The sequence below is a fragment of the Dendrobium catenatum genome, unplaced genomic scaffold (assembly GCF_001605985.2).
Source record: "Dendrobium catenatum unplaced genomic scaffold, ASM160598v2 fragScaff_scaffold_156, whole genome shotgun sequence".
In the NCBI taxonomy this organism is placed as follows: Eukaryota; Viridiplantae; Streptophyta; class Magnoliopsida; order Asparagales; family Orchidaceae; genus Dendrobium; species Dendrobium catenatum.
In genome coordinates, this window is record NW_021318618.1 from 11,846,554 (window position 1) to 11,867,603 (window position 21,050).

Consider the following 21,050-nt stretch of genomic DNA (forward strand, 5'->3'; position numbering starts at 1 on the left):
GCCACTAAACAGTGCAGCAAATTTCAGGACAGCAAGGTTCAGCCGTTGTTTAAGTTGTCTAGGTGTTTGGAAGGGTCCGAGGGAGTGGACAGCACCTAAACAAAGACTTTAAGTTCACAAAATGGCAGCTAAATGTGGCTGGAACAGTAAGGACAGCAGCCTACACGAAGGGTGTAGTTATCCTAAGCACTTAGAAGAGTTACGGTTTTGATGGCAGCACTAAGACACTATATATATTGACTCAACTCCACTAAATGCGTGCAGGAAATGCATGGGCAGCAACGGAAACAATGAAATAAAATTATCTAGGCGATGATATGCATGCAAATTTTTAGGACTAATGCTTGGCTAGACACTAGGATGTTTTTCTAGTACATGTCATGCATGCGTGCCATGCTCTGATACCAAAAATGATGTAGAACAATCGTGGGAAGATAAGATGCGTAACGACGTTTGCACGTTTAGTTTTAGAGAATAATAATAAGCAAGATCTCATGTTGATTTGAACCATAAAATAAAATATTAAAGTGATAAATAGCGTTGGTTAACTTACGTGCATAGAAGTTGAGAGCATAAAATCAATCAATTTAATATGCTTTTGCATACGTGAATGGTCTCAACAATAAATCCCTTTGTTAACATTAAGACTAGCTACTACAAGGAAACCTTCACTCAACTCTTCCTATTACTAGGCTTTAGCGGAGGGACCAACGACATCCTTGTGAATCAAAATATAACCACGTTGGAGAAGTAAACTAAGAAGATAAAAGAGTTGGGGGTAGAGTTTACCCAAAGTAGAGATATGCACACTCTGACAAGATCGTTTGAATGCTGGGGAAGACGTGGGCAGCAACCAAGAGCCTTCCCGCAGCATGGAACAGCCTGGAAGTGGTGCAGAAATACAAAACAGCAGCAGTTTCCTGAGGCTGAAGTTCAGGACAGCAGCAGTTTTGAGTCAAAGGAGTCTTCGACAGCAGTTGGGGACCCTTCTAAGCGGCTGGGAAGCAAGTTGTTTGGCTGAGAAAATCTGGATAGCACACGTTGGGCAACAATGGGAAAATTCTGGCAGTTGCACAGTGAAATTTCCTTTGCTGGAATTCCAGGGCAGCAAGGTAACGTCTAGGAATTAATGCAGGAATTAATCCAGCAGTTTTGATACAAAATTTCGGACAAAGAGGGAAAGCGTAATAGGGAACCTTGGAATCCACTAAGATTGACGGGTACTGCTTTTTCCCCACTTGGGCCTCTCCTCTCACGAACTTACTAAGAGATCATCCAAAGAGAGAAAACTTAGAACTCACAAAGAGATCCATAAGCACAAGCTGAAAATTTCATATTAATCATCATTTTCCCTTCTCCAAGAAGAGGAGGGACTTAAATAGACAAATACAAGAAGGGAAAAATAAAAGACAACAATGCCCTCGAGGCTTACAAAGAACTAATCCCTTAAGCAAGGGCATAAATGAAAAAGGACAGAAAATAAATAAATATATCACATATAAATGAAATAAAAGGGCGTCATAGCCGTAGATCATCGGCCACGTCCCTGAGGGAACATTAAAGGTTTGATGTCTGCATAAAAAAGATTCTTTATCTTCCATTCTTTTTTATTGTTGGAGTTGAAAGAGTATACCTCACATTCTCATCCCTTGCATATCACAATATATTATAATAGCTGAATTTCTCATTGTTTCCATGGTGATTTCTTTAGCCAGACTTCGCAATTCTGCCTAGGCAGTATCCTATCCTAGTGTTTTGATAAAATCAGATAGAATCTTACAAGATTAGAAAGTGATGTAAGCACACTAGATAGAAAAGCCAAACAAGAAGAACAAAGGGCCAAACTAAACCAAAATTGATTCAAATAGTAGCACTCATCTATAACATCCAAAATTCGACGAAGAAAACTAGAAGAGAATTCAAAGAAACAAAGAAAATAAAAATAACGCTATCCTCAGACAACCGTCGAGCGGGTTGCTCACATGCATCGAAATGCAGGTTTAAGTAAAATAAGTTCTTAGGGTTAGCAAACTGATGGTCCACTAGTGCAAGATAGTCCAATCGTCCAATTCAAACTCCTCCAGCAAATGCTCCCAAATCAGCCAACATACACCACCAAAGCTCAAGAAGAAGGATACAAATGGAGTGGAACTTGCGTAGTGATGAAAGAGGTTAGAAGCCGAGAAGAAAGAGGAGAAGCCCGCAAGCTTTCCTAGAGCAGGAGAATGGAACAAGCTCGCAAGCTTTTCCAAGAAGAACCCTCAGGTTTTTAGCAAATTTGCTCTCAATCTTCAACTCCCTTCCCTCTCAAAACATCTCATATTTACAGGCAAGAGAGGAGAAACCAAACAGCCCGAATGACCTTTCATATTCATAATTTTAATGATGGAAATGAAAATCCAACAGTCAATTCCAGGAAACAAAGCACCATAAGTCACGGAAAAGCCCCCCAAAAGTCACGGGAAAGCAGCCCAGGCGGAACCCGAAGAGGTAGCCGCAAGAACCAAGGAGGCCCGCACGAAACTGAGGCACCAAGGCACGGGAAAAACCATCCAGCACAGAAAACCAATAGGCAGCCACGGAAACCCATGGGCAACGGCACATAATTTTAGGAAGAAGAGGGGAGGAGAAGGGACAAGACCACTCCATAATAAATCCAACTTATGAGCTTACCTTAGTAGATTAATGAGCTAGCAACTTAGCAATTAAATCTCAACACCAATGAACCACCTCCTTGCAAACTTCACCATAAGCCCAAAACCGTGAACCAGCAGCAGCCAAGGACCAATCGAGCCAGCAAACCAAAGGTCTATCAAGCCCCAAGCACAACCTACCATGATCATTGGATACCTTCCATCATTGGATAGCTAAAAAAGAAAAAGAACATAAAAAAACATACTAATGTTCAATATTAAATACAGAATATTTGATAGCATTATAGCATCAGAAAGCTACAATAATTATATAAAATTATCTGCCAATGACTGAAAACTGAGAAAGAAACCAGGTGTGAAGCTACACAATCACAAAGACTTTCTTCCCAATGAATTATTGTGTAAGTGTGAAAAATTCTACACCGAGAGACGAGTATTTGAGCCAAGAAAGCTGCTATGCATTCTCATATTTTGGTAATTTCAGCCACCACCGGGGCATGCTGGAAACTTCCAAGTTCTTATTACAATGGCTGTTGCCTTTCCAAAATTTTTAATTCTTCAGAGGTCAAAATCTGCTGGAAAAATCTAGCAGTCCTGCAAGTAATTCCAAGGAGAAATAGGTAGGTTAGCCAGCAATTAAACAACAGAGAACCTGATGGAGGAACTTCTTGATTCAAGAAGATGGTAGTCAAATGTCTTGGCTGAAAGCTGCCACCATTGAGGCCTTACCGCAACCCCTATCTTGTTCCCTTCTTCCCCATGCCAAAGATTGCTGTTGGCTGTCCTCGGATTGCTGAAAGTTCATGCCAAAGATTGCTGTTGGCTGTCCTCGGATTGCCCAAAGTCCAGCAACCTGTGAATTCAAAGAAAAAACTACGTGGATTACTGCTGATCAGGGAGAAAACTAAATATAAATGAAACAAGAAATAGAGAACCTGATTTGAGTATTTCTTGCTTCAGACTAAATACCTGAAGTTAACTAAAATTTCTTAAAATACAACCATCTCCCTCTTTTCAACAACCTCTAATGCCACTGGGCCTCCAAGAACCTGCAAGTGAACTTAAAGGAGAAACAAGAATATACAAAGTATTGGCTGGACTTGTCTCCCACCTGTGGACGATACCTGCTCAAAATTCTTCCCTTGTTGTTTCTGCCAGGCATTAGCAAGAAATGCAAGGAAGAAGCTACTGAACGCCAATGGTCATGGAAGGACTACTTCAACTCCATTGGATAAGCACCCCAGAAGTTTCCCTAGCCCATCCCTTGCAACCAGAACCCTCCCAACCACAAATAATTTCTGCTGCCATCCTTGGACTGCTGCTGGAGATGGCTTCTGGAATTTGGCGTTGATTGCAGCGGAGTCCTAGGTTTCATTATGATCACCTCCATGTCTCCAATCCCCCCCAAAATAGGGAATCCTCCCAAAATCAGGTCAAAACCTTAAATGAACTGAACAAAAAATTGGTGTGAGTTTTCAATAGGTTAGTCTTTAATAAAGCTGACGAACTCCTAATTTCAAGATAGTCCTGCAAAAAGAATGAAAAGAAAAGGAGGTCCTAATAAAAATAATAATAATTATAAGGATCCCAAGGACTATGTCAGGGAGAGCGCTTGTGGCAAAACTCTTTTAAGGATTGCTCCTATTGAACAAACTTTTGATTTCAAACTCAAGATACATTTTTTTTTAATTAGCTTAATCCACTGAAGAAACACTGTCGTTGCCAGGTCCCAAGTCCTGGATGAGAAAAGTAGAGGGTTGCGTTAGGTAGTCGACAACCAGCATAAAACTTGTCTAATAATAATGATATAAATCTTTTAAGAAATTTTGTTAATGCTAGGGCGTCCCTTGGAAGATACGCACTGTATGACCTGAATATAGTGACAAGTGTGCAAGGGCCGCTGCACCGGCGCCCGGGTATAGTAATAAATAAGCAAGGGCTCTCACATCAAGGATGAATGTGGGCAAAGAAGCTAGTCTATGAAACTAAGATTAGGATATAAACTTGGAATATAGGTTCTTTTACAAGAAAATTAATGAAATTAATAGATATTATGATTCATAGGAAGTTAAATATTCTGTGGATTCAGGAAACTAAATGGGTTGGAGAGAAGGCTAAGGAGATTGATGGTTTAGGTTTTAAACTTTGGTATTCGGGTAGGAGTTGTACCAGAAATGGTGTATGTGTTATTATAGATAAGAGTTTGAAGGATAATGTTATAAAAATTAATAGGATTGGAGGTAGAATTATAGCTTTAAAGATTGTTGTTGATGCTAAAATTATTAATATTATAAGTTCTTATGCTCCTCATGTAGGTTTGAATATGAGTTCAAAATTAAAATTTTGGACTGATTTAGAAGAATTAATATAAAAGATACATCTTGAAGAATTAGTTTTTATTGGAGGAGATTTAAATGAACATGTTGGTAGAGAGGTAGATAATTTTAAAAGCATTCATGGTGGTCATGGGTTTGGAACGACAAATGAAGGTGGCAAGACCATATTAGATTTTTGTTTAGCTTATGATTTTTTAATTGCTAATACCTTATTTAAGAAAATGAAGGAGCATCTCATCACTTATAAAAATGGCTATAGTACAATTCAGATTGACTATTTTCTTATAAGAAAATTAGATCGTTTAGATTGCAAAGATTGTAAAGTTATTCCGAGTGAAAATTTATGTGTCCAACATCAATTATTAGTTTTGGACTTTAAGATAAAGGGACAGATAATAAAAAAAATAAAGTAAAATGATATTCTAGGATTAGATTGGGGCATTTAAAAAAATATTAACAAAAAAATTTTTGAGAATAAGATTTTAAATCTTAAGATTTTATCTGTGCATGAGGATGTTAATGTTATGTGGAAAAAAGTGGCTAGTGATATTAAGAAGAATATTGCAAAAGATGTGCTTTGAGTATCAAAGGGAAAATATCCTAATATTAAAAATAGTTGGTGGTGGAATCCAAAAGTGCAAGAAAAGATTAAAAATAAGATTATAAAAATTGGTTTAATTGTAAAACTCTGATAATTGGGAAAGATATAAAAATACTCATAAGGAATCTAAGAAAGCAATATGCGATGCAAAGACCTTAGCTTTTAGTGATTTATATAATATATATTATATACTAAGGAGGGAGAAAGATATATGTATAAGTTTGCCAAACAAAGAGATATGAGTAGTAAGGATTTAGTTCAAGTGAAGTGTATTAAGGATGAAGATAAAAAATGCTTTTCTTAAAAGATATTCAACAAAGGTGGATGAGATATTTTACTAAACATTTTAATGAAGATTTTGAAAATAAGATTGACTGTAGTGACCTTAGCACTCTAAATGAAAATAAAGTTTTAGATATCTTGGATCTATTGTTCAGAGTGATGGTGAAATAAATTGGGATATTATCAGTAGAATTCAAGTTGGATGGTTGAAGTGGAGGAATGCATCGGGCTTGTTGTGTGATAGAAAAGTACCCCTCAAACTTAAGGGAAAATTCTATAAGATGGTGGTGAGGCCTGCAATGCTTTATGGTGGTGAATGTTGGCCATTAAAAGAGAAGCATAATAGTAAGTTAAGTGTGGTAGAGATGAGGATGCTGAGGTGGATGAGTGGCTTTACCCTTAGATTAGGATATAAAATGAGCATATACGTGAAAAGGTTGGAGTAGCTCCAGTAGAAGATAAGATTAGAGAGAGTCGCCTTAGATGGTTTGGTCACATAAAACGGTGGCCTTTCGATGACCCGATTAGAAAAGTAGAGGTTTTAGATTTGACTTATGTTAAGAAAGGTAGAGGCAGACCTAAAAAGACTTGGTTAGAAAATATTAGAAATGATCTTTCTTTATTAGATTCAAACGAGAATTTGACTTTTAATAGGACACAATGGAGAAAAAAGATTCATGTAGCCGACCCCATGTAGTGGGATAAAGGCTTGATATTGTTGTTGTTGTTGTTGTTAATCCACTGAAGAAGAAAATGAAAATACCTAAGCATTTTAACAACTTTTGGGTACTAGGGAAAGCGGTATTAGCCCTCTGGTGATCTGGCATCTTCTTGTTTTGGCATTGCCTGGTGACTTTGTACTTATTATTCTTGATTGAAGCCCTTCTATGAGTTTAAAATGTTGCAAATTGAATGTAGTTCCATGTATGTCCATTAAATCCAATGTCGTTTTACTCATTGATCCTGCTAGTCCAAAATAATTTAACCTGATAGCCAGGTTAACTTAGAGAAGCCAATTCAACTCAAATTGACCTAAATAACCAAGCTGGGGAGATTGGCCCAATTTTGTAGAGAACCTCCTGAATTAGTAACAGTTGTTTGGAAAGGTGAAACTAAAAGTAAAGGAGGAAAGAGTTCTGGAAGTGGTCATCTTTTGAAGTAATGATTAGATGTTAAAACTATTTGGAGTATCCTGTGTCTAGCAAGTTACCCGTTTGCAATTGCGATGGAAATATATTTGATTAAGAGGCTTAAACTGTATCACCAATATTCTAAAATCTATACTTTATCATGGTGTAATTTTCAGTTGCTTATTAGTTATAAGTTGATCCATGGTAAGGCTTTAAGTGAATCTTCGATTTTATTATTGGAAGAGGATCATTATGATGCTTTCCATGATCTCACTTATGCTGGTAATACCTGTTGAATATTTAAGCTTATTAACCTTGTCAAATTTATCTTGATATTTTTCATATCCATTGTTTTCGAGAAGTGCATGGAATTATTTGCAATCTTAAATAAAAAAGCTCTGAAGCTATCTGGCTGCTAGTTTTCAGATTCTCTTTTACTTAAAAGGAAATTTGATGGAAACACAGTACCTAGTCTTTATTCCATTGATTTTTTAGCTTTTTTATCCTTGTTACTACTTGGAGCAATTGATACTTATGTTAGTGTCATATTGGTATTTTATCCATTTGCTGTACTGCTCATCTGCTACAATTTCAGTGGTTGCTTGAATAAATGATTAAATATGAACTCTAATTTTTCTTCAGCCGGAGTAACAATAATAGTGCAATAATAGAATATCAGTTAGCTAGGAGTATTCAAAAACCCCTAATTTGCGTTTCACTTTGCTGATACTCTTATAAGTGAAAATGTGCAGTTGGTAGCGTAGGCGTACCCAATTATATAGATATTATATAGATAAACCTCGCAGCTTGACTGGATATTATTACATTTATTTTTTTTCGTATGAATTTTAGCTGCTTCTTTCTCTGCATTATTTTGGTGTTGCGTCTTCTCTAGGTAAACTTCAATAATGTTCTTTCTCTTCATATGCTGTACATGTAGGATTCCTCTATAAGTGCTATGAATGAGGAGCTTCCTAGGATTCAGGAGCAAGTTTACTATGGTCAAATTACCTCAAACACAGATGTTTTAGAGAAGTTTCTCTCTGAAAATGGTTATCACCGCTATAATCCTCAGGTAAGAAATTGAGATAACGCATCCTTCCTTATAACTACTACGTATGTTTAAATGTCATATATTACCTTTTTCAAGGTCATTAATGGCGGGAAAGAAATAAACAAATTTATTTCACTTGTCAAATCATACATTGCAAAGGATTCTATACTACATGACATCAGCTACTTGCATTCTCCTGGAAGTAAGCTTAAAAGATGTTTAAAATATCTGGTTCTTTTTGCAGACTTATGTAACAATGTTTATACCTGCAACTTATACAATTTGTTATTTCAGCTTTAGATGATTTAAAGCCAGTGACACATCTTCTTGCTGTTAATGTGACATCAAGGAAAGGGATAAAATTACTCCGTGAAGGATTACATTACTTGGTTTGGTTCTGCATGATATTTTTATTTTCCTTTACAATGTTTGTTGATCTCTGCTAATTTATATGATAATTCTTAGATGGCTGAGTCTAGAAAAGCCCGTGTTGGAGTACTCATGAATGGAGATGGCTTGGGCTTATCTCCTGCTCTTCTTTTAGCAGAAATATTTGATAAAGCATCATCAATTTTTGGGTAAATTGTCATGATTTATTAATCAGGGCTGATTTTTAAATGTTAGATATGCTTATTGCTTATTTATATAAACTATTTTTGAGTCAGTGACAAGCACAATGTCTTGAACTTCTTGGACCAACTTTGCTCCGTCTATGAAAGTCAATTCATGCAAGCACAGTCATCTGATACTACCAGCCTGATTAACTTCATAGACAAAGTTTGTGAGCTAGCTCTGGCAAATGAGTTGCCATCTGGTGATCTTAGATCCCACCTTTCAAAATTCTCGTCGGCTACGAGAATTAATCATTTGGAAAAGGTATGTGTGTAATTGCAACGGAGTTGTTTCATTTCCTGAAAAGGTAAGATGGACTGTTTTGGCAATCTTTTATAACTGGTTTCCATTCTAAAATTTGAACATCAGACCACCATTCTTCCGTTGAGCTGAAGCTGGTTGTTTTATTTTGAGTTGTCTTTTCGTTCACTTTATAATGTATAATTTTTCCTTGCATAGCGTGCCATATTTCTTTTGTTGGAAAGTCTAATTTAGTGGCTTTTTCCTCTTTTGAATTTGGAATTTTCCCGTTGAGATTTTGGTACATTTTTCGTGTTGATCAAGATTATGCAAGGTTTCAAAAATTGGACCGAACCAAGTAGTTCGGCTGGTTCAACTATGGACCGGTCATATGATTAGTCTGATCATTTTTAAAAAAGTCCTTTGCATCGAATATGAATGAACATGTCAAAATTGTTGGTTTAAGCAATGAACTGGTATTCGGATCCTTTGAACTGGTCGGTTCAATTGTTGGACTATTTAAACAATTTAATAAATTAATTTAATATATTTAGGACAAAATATTAAATAAAATATTGCACTTAACAATTTAATTTAAAATAAGCATGAAATTATTATAATAATTATTTGCCTTGAAAACACCAACCAAGCATTTTCACATGACCCCACTACCTCATGTGAATTCTTAACATATGCAAACCCAAAAAGCTATATGCACAATACTAAGAGAGAGTTTTCAAGTGATGTGAGATTTAATAAATATGTTGAAGTTCTCAAGTTCACAACAACAACAACAATAACAACAACAAGCCTTTATCTCACTACGTGGGGTTAGCTACATGAATGTATTTCTCTATTAAGTTCCATTAAGAGTCAAATTCTCATTTAAATATAATAAAAATATCATTTTTAATACTTTATAAGCAAGTTTTTTGGGTCGTCCTCTACTACATTTCTTAACATAGGCCAAATCTAATACATCTACGCTCTTAAAAGGGTCATCCGAAGGCCGACATCTTATGTGACCAAATCATCTAAGGCAACTCTCACTAATCTTATTTGTCATTGGAACTACCCCAATCTTTTCACATTTATGCTCGTTTTGCATTCTATCTCTAAGTGTAAGACCAGTTATCCACCTGAGCAACCTTATCTTTGCAACACTTAACTTAACTTTATGCTTTTTATTTAATAGCCAACATTTTGTGCCATAAATCATTACATGTCTCACCACCTTCTTATCAAATTTTCCTTTTAAATTTGGGGGTACTTTTCTATCATACAATAGACCCACTGCATTCCTCCACTTCAACCATCCAACTTGAATTTACTAATAATATTCTCATCTATTTTGCCATCTCTTTGAAATTATTATAATAATTATTTTCCTTGAAAACACCAACCAAGCATTTTCACATGACCCCACTACCTCATGTGAATTCTTAACATATGCAAACCCAAAAAGCTATATCCACAATACTAAGAGAAAGTTTTCAAGTGATGTGAGATTAAATAAATATGTTGAAGTTCTCAAGTTCACAACAACAACAACAAGCCTTTATCTCACTACGTGTGGTCAACTACATGAATCTATTTCTCTATTATGTTCCATTAAGAGTCAAATTCTCATCTAAATATAATAAAAATATCATTTTTAATACTTTATAAGAAAGTTTTTTTGGTCTTCCTCTACTACATTTCTTAACATAGGCCAAATCTAATACATCTACCCTCTTAAAAGGGTCATCCGAAGGCCGACATCTTATGTGATCAAATCATCTAAGGCAACTCTCACTAATCTTATTTTTCATAGGAACTACCCCAATCTTTTCACATTTATGCTCGTTTTGCATTCTGCTTCTAAGTGTAAAGCAAGTTATCCACCTGAGCATCCTTATCTTTGCAATACTTAATGTTATGCTTTTTATTTAATAGCCAACATTTTGTGCCATAAATCATTACTTGTCTCACCACCTTCTTATAAAATTTTCCTTTTAAGTTTGGGGGTACTTTTCTATCATACAAAAGACCCACTGCATTCCTCCACTTCAGCCATCCAACTTGAATTTGAATTTACTAATAATATTCTTATCTATTTTTCCATCATTTTGAACAATAGATTCTTGATATCTAAAATGCCTACTATTTTTAATGTCATAATCCCACAACTAAATCTATTACTATTAAAATTACACCATATTTTAGATTTTAGATCTACTCAAACGAAACCTTTAGACTGTAAAGTTTACCTTTGTAATTCAATTTTTCATCAGCTCTCTCTCTAGTCTTATCAACATGAGGATTATCATTAGCAAAAAGATACACCAAGGTACGTCCTCTTACGAATGTCTATTGAGTGCATTCATGGCTAAATCAAAAAAGATATTGGCTTAAAGCTGAACCTTGATGTAATCCAACTCAAATAGGAAAATACTTGGTCTAGCCTTCTTGTGTTTGAACACAAATAGCAGCTCCTGTGTAGATATGCTCAATGACTTGAATATAAGTATTATTAACACATTTCTTTTCTAGAACTCTCCAGAGCGCTTCTCTTAGAATTTCATCATATGTTGTTTCTAAATCAATAAATACCATATGTTTATCCTTATTACACTCACTAAACTTCATCATTCCTCTAAAAAATATATAGCTTCCATTGTAAACTTACCTGCTATGAATCCAAATTAATTAATTTAAAATTACAAAAGATATTATTTTTGTATGAATTCTATTTATTTTTTGTCACAAATTTATATTATTACATAATTATTATATCATTTTGATCTTATTTAAATAATTCTAATATTTATTAAGTCATCTTGTTCAACCTCTGGTTCATCCTGATCGAACCATTAAATCTTGACCCTCTCATTTTTTTGGTATGGCTGATTTGGTTTTGACAACTTTGAGATTTTGTTGGTATTGCCTTTTGACAAATATTTTATTTCTTCACATTAATACTGATCTAAATTTTCTAAAATGTTTTGCTGACAATTTTTTACATCTTTGGACGGTGCTATCTCCATTGTAGATTCGACTGCTACAACAACAACAACAACATCAAGCTTTTATCCCACTACGTGGGGTCGGCTACATGAATCCTTTTTCTCCATTGTAGATTCGACTGCTCTCATAGTCTCATTCTTAATTGCTATTACTTTCTTTCAACATCATTATTGTTGAGGCCCTCGTATACTCTCTCTTTAAAAATTTACTAACGGGAAATATATATTTTTGATGTATTCTTTTAGCTCTTTTTTCATTGATTTAGGTTTCCGCTTTTTTTTGTGCTGAATTATGGTTAGGAATGGCGGTTAACTTAATATCTGTAATTGTTGGAGATGAACCTCGATATTGTATTTAAGAATACTAGTGAATTACTGGATTATGCCAGGTTTTGCTGATATTGACCTAATGACCTGTCTGGGGGCGATAAGTTGTATGTATTTTTTGAACGGAGACTTTTCTTCAACTCTTTAACTTCTGAATTAAATTATGTATTAATTTCTCGTTTGGGGATTCATTTTCATTGTTATTGTTGTTTAATAATCTTTTAATTCAAACGTATATTGACTAGTTCTTACCATGTTTAATATCGGTTCCCTTTTTAAGAATAATAGTTCTTACATTGCTTCATGGCTTGTAGGTTTCTTATTTTTTGCATGAACAACTGGGGCTTGAATTTGGTTCAGATGCTATAATCACTAATGGAAGGGTTAGTGTAATTTTAAATATATCTTATTTGCTTTCTATTGGCAATGCCATCTTGGTTACATGTATTAATTGATGTATGATTTTTTGTAGTTTTTCACTGTTATGTTTATATAATCGAAGAGTTTGTTATTCTATCGTGTAGGTGTTTGCTTCTATTAATGGAGTTTCCTTTTCAAGTGATGATTTGGAGCTTCTGGAGTCCGTGGAATATCAATACCGAATCAGACACATCCATGAGATAGTTGATGAAGCGGAGTGGTCAAATGTTGATCCCGATGAGTTAACGAGGTAAGCTATTTCTAGTTAATTGTAGTGTAACATGGAAAGTATTTATCTTGATTTTTTAGCCCCAACTTTGTTTATTGTATAATATCTTCTGTGAGAATGTTGCCCTTAATTCTTATTGACCGACCAAAAGTGTCAATTATGGATGATAAAAGAGTTTTTTTCTATAAAATCTTGAAACTATATTCTCAATTTGGAAATCAAATTGTTTTTGTGATTTACTATTGCTGTATATTTTCAGCTTTTCCTTATAAATGCAGTAAAATTTAAAGATGAAGAGGTGCATATTCTTATTTTAAAATCCCATCTTCAATGTTCATGCTATTTTCTGTCTGCTGAATTGTTTTTTTTTTATTCATTTTTTTTTTGGAATTGAAGAAAAATCAGAAGCTGCATTTCTTTTTGCCAACTTTTTGTGATTTCATCGGATCAAAATTTACTTATCCTTGCTGAAGCCGCATTGTGATTTCATCGTCAATATTTTGCTTCTGTGGACTTCTATGCTTTTATTCATTTGTTGCAGTATTTCTTATTTCTTGGCCGTCAATGTGGCTAGCTGTCTGCTTCTTTGTAAATACTTGGTATTTGGTGCTTTAACTTGCTGAAGGTTGGGTTGTTCACAACTCAAAACAATTGATAATGTACAGTGTTTATGGGCCAATTTAATGATGAGCTGAACAATAGCAATCACCAGCTTGATCATGGTTAGCTTGATAACAACTTGGCACATACTTATGTGCACTTTTGTTTGCAAGGCACACACCCATACCCTTTATACAAATATTCTCTCTTGTTTATTGCTCATCAACAAGAATATATAATGTTTTGGCCGACCCAGATGTCTTAGTGAACTTATAATTTTTTTATTTATTCTTTATCATTTGATGATGATCTAATGATTTAGCTTATATTTAGAATCATATGAGATCAAGCCAGTCGTGCCAAACCCTTAACTTTTTACTACTTATAAAACTTATAGCTAACATATGTTCCCGTCTTCTCCTCACCTATTTATTTTCTTATGTAATCATTCTCTCCATTAATGGGTTTTAAATATTTCAATCATTGGTCATACCAAGATTGTTTGGCTTGATAGAAAAATGATTTGAATTTGTACAATTTAATTTTTCATGACCCTATTTTACTTTTGTTGATGATAAATATTTCATATATATTTGGACTAGTCTTTTTTTTTTCAACATACTTGCCAACAATGAATGGTATACCATAACACAAAGTTTCTCATGAAGCCACAGTGCATGGTGCTGGGTGCGTCGTTTTAAAAATGATATAATATTAAATAATTGTAAATGAAATATATATTAATATGAAAAACTATTAAATAGAAAGATAAATCATCATGTAATGAAAACATCCAAAGTGATATTAGGTTCAAGTAATCAACACCCCAACCACTCAAAATTCAAAATATTGTAACCGCTTTTCCAGTCTACTATTTTGTTAGAAATTAAACTAGTCTTTCTAGTCATATCATCATCATCATCAAATGTTAAAAAAGCATCATTTCCTTCATCAATATCATCTCATAACTCACAATTATCTTCATTTGCTTTAAAAAAAAAAAGCATGCCTTAGAATCATCTTCAACTTCATTTGTCAATATTACATATTTTTCATGCCAATTTTTTTAAGCAGTTTGAGCTAATTTGACATTCTTTAAAATATTTTTAAGCAAGCATGCATTTAAACAATTTTACCTTTTCCTTTCAAATGAGTAAATGTGATGAGGACATCGTCAGCATAAATGGTGAATTTACAATAACGAAAAGTGGGCACTAACTGATTTGAGGAAACTTAAAAAATATTCCTTCATAAAATTACTTATGTTCAATTTTTTTTGAAAATTAAATGCACAGTTTACATGTAATTTGTTGACCGTGTTAAGTTACTTAAATCAAAACGAATCAATTAAATATAAATATTAATACTAGTATAATATTTAAAATTTAAAAACAAAAGGCGTAGCTCCAAATATAGGCTTTGTTGCAAACGACACTTATGGACTATTAAGAGCTTCCGCTAGACGCAAATACTAATGAGTGTTTTATTTTGAACATTGTGTACGCTAAAGCCCAAGCTAATTATGGAAGCTAAAAGGTGTCCGTTGCATGTGCGTCATTGGAAGCACAATGTATTATAATGTGCGTGTTAACTATTGTATATGCTTATTCAAAAGTTTCTGAGTTAGATGAGATCATAATAGGAGTTTAAATTTAAAAGTAAAGTTTTTTATCGTTACATCAAAGCACCAACAATGGTATGAGCTTATAACGCCTGTAAGTCAAAGATTAAGTTGCCATTTAGGTCTATGTGATAAAAAATATTTAATGTCATGGTCTATGTGTGGAGATAAACTTAGGAGGATAATTTTTTTGGTAGTTCCCTAGCTTAATGCTCATGTTCCTTAACCTTATATCATTTTTTTTATTATAAGTAATGCATAAGGTTATTCAATTTATCATTAGCGTATATTAGTTAGGATAACTCCGCCATAGAACCAATTATTTGAAGTTGCGCCCATTCCTCATAATCACATAGCAAATGGTTGTTGCCAGCAATCAAACGTAACAATTGTAACACTGCCATTTACAAAAGTTCACTACATAAAAGGCAAATGGAAACAAATTGGCTGTGTTGATTTCTTTGATTAAAAATGTACGGTCCAAGTAATTCCAAGCAGGTTTCGAAGATTTAGAATGTCTTGGTTTTTAGATCGAGAAAAAGTTTGGAGAGTAAAGTTTTGTGATATTCAAATTCCCATGTCTTTATTCATTTAATTATAGTGTATTATGAAACACACAATACATTTTTCGACAGCATAGAATTCTAAACACATTGTAAGCGCTGACATCTGCCGTGGCCTACCCGCTAGCTCCAATCTCTCCCCTCTCTACATGGTCGGCCGATTCCTCCCTCTTGATGCTTACCCATTAATGCACCAATTATTTTCCCCTTCCTAACTTTGAAAATTTAAACTTATAATTTCAAAAATAAAATCCCTCCAATTTCAATTAAAACTGAAAAATATTTCAGTTTTCACAAACCTAGCCCACCTATGTTGCCGCCAGCCGCTTATTCTCCTCCTCGCCATTGAATGCCAATAATTCCCTTTAATTTGGGAATTCAAAATTTTAAATACTCAAAATATTTTCCCTCTTTATCCCTTAAACTAGGAGATAACTTTCGTTTTTTTTTTTCTAATTAACCCGCTCACCCTTTTCCGCTCAACCTACGCGCCTCCTCCTTCACCGTTGGCTAAAGCCGCTTCTCCCCAAGCCGACTGCGCCTCCTCCCTCTTTTCTTCCCATTGTTGGGTTGCTGTGGTAATTGCTCCGTCTTCAATCCATGGTTGGACTGGTCGGATCCAGCGCGTTGATTCACTGCTCTTGCTACATAGGTGTACTACAAAAATTACTAATACGATGCACTAAATATAAGTATAGTGTAACTTCAGTCTCACATCTTAAAAGGTCTCCTTTCTTCGACGTGGGATTCGGTCTTCTGAACAATACCGTCGAAGATTACTTGGATCGGATTTTTTGCCGACACGATAGTGGATCGCCTTCGACGACCAAGATTCATCCGACTTACACGTGGAATGCATACGAACAGTCATCCGCCAAGCCCGCTTCTCCAAACTACTCCGCTTCTTTCCGGCGACGAGTCCTCTCGGGCATCAACAATGTGTCTTAGTGGTATCGCTAAGTTTCTTGCGACCATCTGCTTCCGCTACCTCCACATGGCAAGAGCAGATATGACGGACCACCAAAGAAGTGAATGGTCTAAAATTTTTAACACGTGTGGCTTTTAGTAAGGCTTATATGCATTTATTAGTTATCTTTTGGTTATCTTAGTGCAAGACACTCTTGGATATCCTGCAAGAAATGTAATCGAATTGCCTATCGCGTTAATTCTATCGCCGATTTTCTTCGATACTCTAATACTTAGACGTAACGCTATATTTAGTTGGTTAAAGTTGCAAGTTTTAATAAAGCCTCTTTCAAAATAATCTTAAAGTGTCAATTCACGTTTCCCATGTTGGTTCATCATCATCTTGGTATCTAGAGCATGGCTTAGCATGCTTTGGCTCTGTGACGTAGATGCATCCAAGGAGAGTCTAAGGTTAGCTTTACCTTTAGAATCGTTTGCATGCATAACATCATCTAGGGAGTTTTATTGTCTGTTTTTGCTCTACTGTCCAGTAATTCCTGCAGTAATTTCTTTTGCATCTAACATATGCATTGTTCCCTATTTAGTGTTGCTTCAAATTCATACCTATCCTACTAGTTTGGCCACTTATATGTCTAACTCAGGTTGCTGTCCACGCTTAATTTCCTGCAACCTTTTATTCTGCACCTTTTAGTAGCTTTTTGGGCAAGTTTTAGATAGTTGTCAGATGTACATTGTGAATGATTACCTAAGAGTTAATATGAAGTTGACTTTGGCTAATATAGGGCATCGTTCCTTATCAGATGTACCTTGTGATTCACAACCCATATATTAAACCCTTGGGGAGCATCCGAGCATTGGCCTTAATTGTAATATAATGATGTTATTTTTTTGCAAAGCTTCTTGTTAGATGGTGCATGTTATGTTCTTATTGACGTGAGATTTTTTAGAGTGATCATGTGGGTACACTTGATATGATATTGACTTTTTGTGAGTTTTGATCATGCTTAAATTTGTCATTCGACAAACTGGTATGTAGGTTCTTGAGCTTTTTTAGATTTTGTAGATTTTCTGATTTTTTTTTTTAGGGGTCAGTTTGGATTTAGTTAGTATTTTATTTGATTGGAATGTTATTTGAATGTTACATCATTGGGATTAGAGCCAAAGTGATTTTCTTTAAAATTTGAGGGCATTTTTTTATAATAGAATCTCCTCATGTGGAAATTTGTTTTCAACACAACCATCATCAAGGAGAAGAAGTTTGAATCATTTGTGTTTGAAGTTAGAGCATGATTTTGATAGTAAACCCCTTCAATAATAAAGTGCAATAAACATACCCATCATATGACTAAGAAACATGATAAAATTTTGTTGGTATGAACCTTATTGACTATGCATATTTGGTTCACGTTTATGGCCTTATAAAAATGTAATGCACACCAAAACAAGATTTATGATTGATCATCTGATTTCAAGTCTATGATAATGTTAGTTTTCTTGATTGCACCAAGAGTAGGAATTAAAAATTATTTTTTGATCGAGATCATTTTGAATTTGTTGCATAAGCCTTGTTCACTCCACTCTTTATGATGTGGAGGACTAGTCTTAGGAAAATAGGACCTATGACCCTACTCTATAGGCAGTGCAGCTCGCTTGAGCTTTTAAATATTTTGAAACTTCAAAATGTCAGTGTTGTAAGCCATGTTAACCCAACTCTTGTTTTGTGAAGGATTAGGCATAAAATGTGGGACTTAAGGTTCAAGCTTATAGACGTAGTTGCCCTTTTAAGCACGTGCATGCAACATAATAAGTTTAAATTTGCTCTTTTTTACAACAATTGCACTTCCTTCTAAAGTGGTGGCTTGCTTTTAAGAGTGACATAATTTGAAGTTATTTTTTATTGGCCAGTGCGCATAGTACGTTGGAGTTATCACAATTTCAATTTTAATGTCTGAACATTTATTTGAATACACGTATGGTGTACTTCTTAAAAGGTTGATGTGCTCTTAAGAGGATGCTCATACTTTTTGGTGTGCTTATATAACTTATGATGTGCTACAATTAGGTTGGAATTTGCGCTCATAGGTGAACTATCAAGTCCATTATAAGTTCTATTTTGATTGATTTTAATTATTTAATTTTAATGCGATATGTAGTGCTCTTTTTGTCTTCAATTTGTTATTTTGCATTTATCTTTTTAGTATTGCATTTATGTTCATAAATTTTTTTTTTTAAAGTTTAGTCCGTGGAAAATTTGGAAGCATCTTGACGTTATCCCCACACAGGGCATCTATAAGGGTAACTAGTCCTACCCACTATGCTAAGAAAGGCATACATGGGGTATTTATATAAGAAATTTTGCAACACATACTGGGGAAATTTGCGATGCAATGCATTTTATGCAATAAAATGCATTTTTGGCGGGATATCGAAAGAAATTGTGGTTCCATTTTTTTATACATGCATGAGGTGTCATCAACGAGATTGTTGTGAGCTTGAAATGAGGTTAAATTGAACACACCATTTCACTTGTTTTTTTAATCCCTCTTGTTTTTTTTCCTATCTTGAGAGAGATGTCCACTGGATTTATAATTTGGTGCTGGTGTTAGGGGTTGATGGAGTTCTTCCCAACGATAGTTGAAGATAAAGGTGCCAGTGGTGCTCGGAGCTTGGTTGGTCCTTAGCGTTGAATAGAGGTATTGGGTCGACATGGTTGGTGAGAGTGGAGTTATTCAGGTGAGCTAGATGTCTTGAGGGGTAACTAGAATTAGGTGCTGATGGAGTCTTTCCCGGTGGTAGTTATAGAGGAGAGCGATGGTGGTGCTTGGAGCATGATTGGTCATTGGCAGTGAATAGAGCAGAGAGGGAGTGAGGTCGACAGGGTTGTGAGAGTGAAGTTTCTCGGGAGAGGAAGATGGCTTTGTTAACCAAAGTTGGCTGCTAATGGAGTTGTTCTGTACGGTTGTCAAAGAGGAGGGTTATAGTGGTGCCCATAGCATAGTTGGTATTTGGATGGAGTAGAGATGTAATTTTGTGAGTTTGAAGAGAACATTGAGAAGCATCAAAATTACCCATAAGGAGTTGTGATTAGTAATGGGAGAGGAGTTAGGTTTTGTTGACGGCTAAGGCACAAAGAGGTATACGTGCAGGAGATTGAACTGTTGGGTGAGAGGTGGTTTTTAATTTTAGTGTCATTGTGGTTGTTTTTAATGTTATTTGTTTTAGAATTTGGGATGGATGTGGAGGTATGTAGTAACAGAGGGAAAACAACATTCCAAGTGCAAGGATTAAAGTTCAGCACAATATTAATACAATAATCTGAAATTATAAAAGCAATAAACAAAATTAAACAATTGTATCAAAGCATAAACTTGACAATTGAAATTGAAAAGAAAGATTGTTAAGAAACGCATTGATTATGTCGGCCCCTTGTGCAGGGCATAATTTCAATTAGAATAGGCCGTAATTCCAATGTTGTTGTGGTTGGTCTTAATGTGATTATCCCAACGCCCCTACTAATTGTGGCTCTTAGCTCCTCTCTGCGATCTCGTTGACCTGGGTTTGCATATTTATCTGGACAATTTAGACGGTACATGTTTTCACTATAAAAATGCCTAATGTAATTGTGCCATGCTAGGAAAGCTTGTACATCTGATGAAAATTGTTTTATTTGTGTTAGTATTGTGAATGTAGCCGACCCCACAAAGGCTTCATTTTGTTGTTGTTGTTGTTTGTGTCAATATTGTGAATCATTCCTTCCACATGTTGAAGTTTTGCTCAATGGTATTACATAATTGTGCATGGTGATGGTTAAATGTTTGTGAGCATTACTTAATTATGCATTTTATTAATAACGTCTCAGTATTGAACAAAACAATTGCACGTGCATACAATAAGCGTATATTTAAAGTTGTGTGGTTGTAAACATTACATCTCAAGTTTGTTTTAAATTATCCTAATATGTTGATTTATAATAAGCTCTATAGTAATCATATTAGTTCAAATTTTGTTCTCAGCAGTCAGTAATATTGTGCGGATTCATCAATCCAATCAGACTTGGCCTGAAAGTGTGGATTGAATGCCACAAGGATACAATCCTCTCTCTCAGATGGTCATCGGTTTAACACATTAATAAAGATTTGAAAGTCTTATCATTTAATAAAGCATCACTGACAACGTGCTTTTCTGAATTGCTGAGATTGGTATCATATGGAGTTTTGCAATATAATACTCAAGAGTTTTCCCTTTGCCTTGGAATCTAGCTCACGCTTGTGTCGTATTTGCTTGAGATACTCAGCCATATGCTCTTTAACCTATTTTAGACAATGGCGATAAAGCTTAGAATTTTCACCACATCCCGGACTACATTTTGTGCCCTGCTGCTGCTTTCATTAATCGTTTGTGATTGACGACTCACTTGTATCTGTGTATGTTTGGTTGTTGTGGTATATT

The 21,050-nt window shown here is 34.9% G+C and overlaps 1 protein-coding gene across 1 annotated transcript in view; it reads left to right on the plus strand.

Moving 5' to 3' along the window:
* The window catches only part of LOC110096211 (UDP-glucose:glycoprotein glucosyltransferase), a gene marked incomplete in the record, with an annotated part of 101,782 nt that overhangs the window by 60,001 nt on the left and 20,731 nt on the right, over positions 1–21,050 (plus strand). Inside the window, 7 exon segments of the mRNA XM_028692688.1 lie at positions 7,944–8,078; positions 8,154–8,259; positions 8,352–8,446; positions 8,523–8,635; positions 8,723–8,933; positions 12,556–12,624; positions 12,766–12,911. Of these exon segments, the coding sequence (XP_028548521.1) occupies positions 7,944–8,078; positions 8,154–8,259; positions 8,352–8,446; positions 8,523–8,635; positions 8,723–8,933; positions 12,556–12,624; positions 12,766–12,911 (875 nt within the window).